The sequence below is a fragment of the Notothenia coriiceps genome, unplaced genomic scaffold, assembly GCF_000735185.1.
Source record: "Notothenia coriiceps isolate Sejong01 unplaced genomic scaffold, NC01 NC01_scaffold00000339, whole genome shotgun sequence".
Taxonomy (NCBI): domain Eukaryota; kingdom Metazoa; phylum Chordata; class Actinopteri; order Perciformes; family Nototheniidae; genus Notothenia; species Notothenia coriiceps.
Window position 1 is genome coordinate 19575290 of NW_011333040.1, and position 4344 is coordinate 19579633.

Below are 4344 nucleotides of genomic sequence, written 5' to 3' on the forward strand. Positions count from 1 at the left end.
GAAGGACAACTCATTATATATCCTGCGGGCCAGTAGTAGGTGATTACATGTTATTAGACGTCCGCTCTAACGCAGAGCTATAGGTTTTATCTTAAATGTGGATATGATCATATGTCCTATCAAAACACAGTTGCCTGTTTATGTAGATAAATATTTAACTAACCATAATTTTGCACTCATTATATCTTGTCATCTCATTATTTTTCTTATTTATTTTGTTCATATAAGATAATATGTACTTGGTTGTTTCTTGTTTAAATTAAATTCCTTTATTATTTGAAATGATTTTATGTGCAGTCAATCCTTTATTAAGAAACGTAGCGATGGACACACACAGAAAAATGTAGCACACCCTTCTGTATGACATGCATACATTTGAACAATTTAAAGTGGACCTATCCGATGCGTTTGTTACTTTTTTATTTTATTTGTAGGGCCATTTATTCTTATAAAACATGTCTGTGAAGTTTTTTTTTATATTATATAACAGATCATGCATTGTGTTCATTTGTTTGCTCTTGTCTGTTTTTGCTGTTGTGTCTGTGTGACGTGCTTTTATGTTTGTGTTGTGCTGTGTCGTCTTCCTCCTCGCCCACTGCAGGAGAGGGGAGGTGCTCTGATCAGCTCTGGGCTCTCAGGAAGAGGGGGAGCAGATAAGAAGAGATCTCTGTCCTCGTGTTTTTATCTTATATGTTATATAGAGGTCATTATCATTGTTTTAAAGCTCTCAGATAAATAACAAAGAAGACCTTGTCCGGAAGATTTAAACTTTAACGGACATGTTGACCAGACTGAACTGAAACTCTGCCGCACAGTCCCCTCGTTCCTTGGAAGAGGCGGAGAGGTGGGTGTTTGTCATCTGCTGGTGGACTAGAGAATTATAGTGCTTGCCTCGACGGGGAGAGATTGCATTGAATTACAGCAGCAGGAGGCGCAAACGCTTGCCTCGGGGAGGGAGAAAAAGAGCCACAGCGGAGAATAAACAGAAGGGCAACCATGGCAACCATGCGCGGAAAGTCTTCTGCGCTGCTTTTGTGGCAGACTACAGCGCCACTTACAGGCCTGGCATATGTACTACAGCGTTTCGAGCGGCAATGGCCGGCCGTGCCCCAACCCCCCATTCCCCTGATAGGTGGAGAGTCGCCCATATAGGCGGAGCATCCGTTTTCTGACGTCAGAAAAATTAACGTCTGTATCAGCTCCGTTGCAGCCCCGTTTTTAGAGATTTAGGTACGGAGGAAAAGAGAGAGGGTTGTGAGTTCCCTGACACACCGGGGACACATATTCATGTATAAAAGACGTACAAAAGTGCATTTTGCATGATAGGTCCCCTTTAATTAAAAGTGTGCATGCATATTTATATGAATGAATGTATGTGGTTGTTTTTTTTAAATCCATCTTTCCATTTTGAATTGTATGTGCAACACATTTAACATCACACAAATAGTTTATTATCAACAAATCAGAAACAATTCACAAACAAAAAATACGTCATCCAGAAGGATTGGCCGCTCATATCAGAACATTTTATAAAATGTGTCATAGTCTTGTTTGCATAAATGTAACTGAAGCTTGCAAAGCATTTCAGAAAACCCCTTGGTATTTATAAGAGGTGATGGAAAAGCACCTCACATCTCTTTATATAGTGTGGGTTTACACTGTACATCATCACCAGATTGTTTTCTCTAATAGAGGCAGTCATCAATCTCTCCGCGCTCTCTCCTTACTCACTCCTGTCTCCCACTCTGAAACACAATGATACGCTAAAACAAGATATATGTGGAGCGAGCAGAAGCCCTGCTCAGCCTCCTGTGCGTCACTGCTGAGGTTCGCTGCTCTCTGTGGTTGCCTCCGTGAGGTGAATGCGTTCAGATGTTACTCATGGTGGAGTCTGGTAATGCAAATAAAAAAATGCTAATAACGACCAAGCCTTCACTTTCTCACTCTCCTCCATCCGTCCTTCCTTCTGTCTGTCTGTCTAAACCAAACACCAAGTGTCATCTGTCAGTCTGCAGTGTGATCTCACTCCGCTGCAACATGAATAATGAAGAGACGTGTCTGTACTCTGATCTGACTGCAACCTGTCACAAAAACGACTTTTGTTGGACTATATATTGTCTTTCAATACCATTCTATACCACTGATATCATGACAATATAAAAGCATTAAAAAGCAAAGATCAATTACGTTTTATTTCCTAAGAATGTAAAATATCCTAAATTCGATTCTAAATAAAATACAAATTATTAAGAAAGATAATAAAAAAAACAATAAATAAAATGGACTCACAGCTTTTAAGAATGAGCAAGTCTTATTCTGGTAGGGTACATGTTGGTGACATTCTTTTGTTAAAATGAATGTATGTAAACAAAAGGTCGGATTAAATCATCAAAATCATGTTCGGACTGTATACCATAAGGCCATAGTTATCTTGACAGAACTAGTCTTAATATTTTCTGACTTTTTCGACGGCTTGCTCTGCCTGGTCGTTTTAACTGATAAAAAAGAATTCCTGACAGTTTAATCTCCAATTAGCAATGGTTGGCTCATTTTATCTGTGCTCTAATGTCTCATTAATGTCTCTGTCTCTCCCTCAGGACACCGTGTCTGTCCACCGGCCAGGCTTCTACGCCGACAGGTTCTTCAAGTTCATGAGCAGCAACGTTTTCAAGAAGAGCTCCTGTGAGTTCAATTTACATCCACTCACTGCCTTACATAGTCAGACGAGGGCTGGGGGGAGAAGAGCTCAGACGCAAATGTCAGATGCCAGGCTTTTGTCTCTTTTACAGCCGAGCCTTGACAGGAAATCAGATACAGTTGCTACCCACCTGCCTTATTAGGTGCTGCCTCGTGTCATGTGAGAGTCTAACGTCCATTTGATCCTTGTGCAGTTCCTTTTCGTCTCCTTCCAAAGATTAACGAACACACAAATAATGATTTGTTGTGTAGGCCGAGGGCAGATCTGATATTTTCATTTTTAATTATTTGCGTTTTTACCTCAACTGACAATTTAAAGTTTTGTATTGTACTGCAGCCTCAACACATTGCTATTGATTAACAGGTCAAATACATCTGCTGAAACAGTACATTGATATATGTAAAGAGTCCGGTGCTATGATTTGTTTTAATCTGTGTAGAATTTCCCATTTGTACCCAGCCCAGGAATAACAAAGTGAAATGTGCTTTCCCATGTTTACAAAGTTATTGAAGGTGTCATTGTGCATTGCCCCTCAGCTCTGAAGTCCTCTCCATCTAAGAAAGGTCGCGTGTCGTTGTCGGTGCCCAAGTGTATCGGCCCCGGTGCCGCCTGGTCAGCCAGCCAGCTGCCGTCTGAGAGAGACGAGAACATCTACGACCTGAGGGGAGCTCGCAGCTTCCCCACGCTGGAGGATGAAGGTAAATCCCATCTGCATACAGAGTTGTAGTGCAGGGAGGATAACCAAATAAAGAAAATAGGAAACATCAGTTGTTTGAGTTTGGATGAGTAAAATGTTGTTCTGGAAGGTATATTCTGTCCCTTTTTAAACAAAACAACTTCTGATCGTTTGAACCTTTGGAAAACAACTGGCCTGTTAGCTGGTGTCATTGGAATCATAGGGCAGCACAGGCAGTACAGCACTTCATGCCTCCTTTTACACAATAAATGCAGCATGAGGTGCTTTTCAGTTTGAAAAATAGACAACAAATGTCACGGTTAATCATAAATATAACACTAGATAAAAAAAAAAAAGGTAAAGAAGAAATATGATACACAACATAATACCTGTAATAAAAAGGTGAAATAAATAATCTCAAAGTCATATACACTCATATCTATATGTGTGTGTCTCTTTCTCTTCTCCTCCAGGCCGAGCAGACCATCTTCCATGCACTCCTCCCTCGTTTGAAGAGGCCACCACAGCGTCTATTGCCACCACTCTCTCTTCCACCACCTCTCTGTCCATCCCCGAGAGATCCCCCTGTGACACCGTCGAGCACCCCCGATACAGGTGCTCACACACACCACACACACACACACACACACACACACACACACACACACACACACTGAGCAAACCGTACAATAAGATAAATGCTTTTTCTGACACGTTATCTACGCAAGTACAGTTGACATTGCCTTTGATATTACTTTATTGTTGAAGCAACATATTGACAAAGTCTTCGATAGCTGAACTGAAATTTATGATTATCTTTCCTTATTCTGTGTACCGTAATTTTCGGACTATAAGCCGCGCCTTTTTTCCCATTTTTCGACCCTGCGGCTTATATAACGGTGCGGCTAATCTATGGATTTTTTACAGCCTTAACGCTCGCACAGGGACCTCCTAAATCTACTGGATTTAC

The 4344-nt window shown here is 41.0% G+C and overlaps 1 protein-coding gene across 1 annotated transcript in view; it reads left to right on the plus strand.

Annotated features, from left to right (window-relative positions):
- The window catches only part of pip5k1ca (phosphatidylinositol-4-phosphate 5-kinase, type I, gamma a), a 57508-nt gene that overhangs the window by 41788 nt on the left and 11376 nt on the right, over positions 1-4344 (plus strand). The window contains exons 9-12 of the mRNA XM_010778744.1: positions 602-611; positions 2598-2682; positions 3235-3396; positions 3848-3998. Coding sequence (XP_010777046.1) covers positions 602-611; positions 2598-2682; positions 3235-3396; positions 3848-3998 — 408 coding nt within the window. The remainder of the gene's footprint in view (positions 1-601; positions 612-2597; positions 2683-3234; positions 3397-3847; positions 3999-4344) is intronic.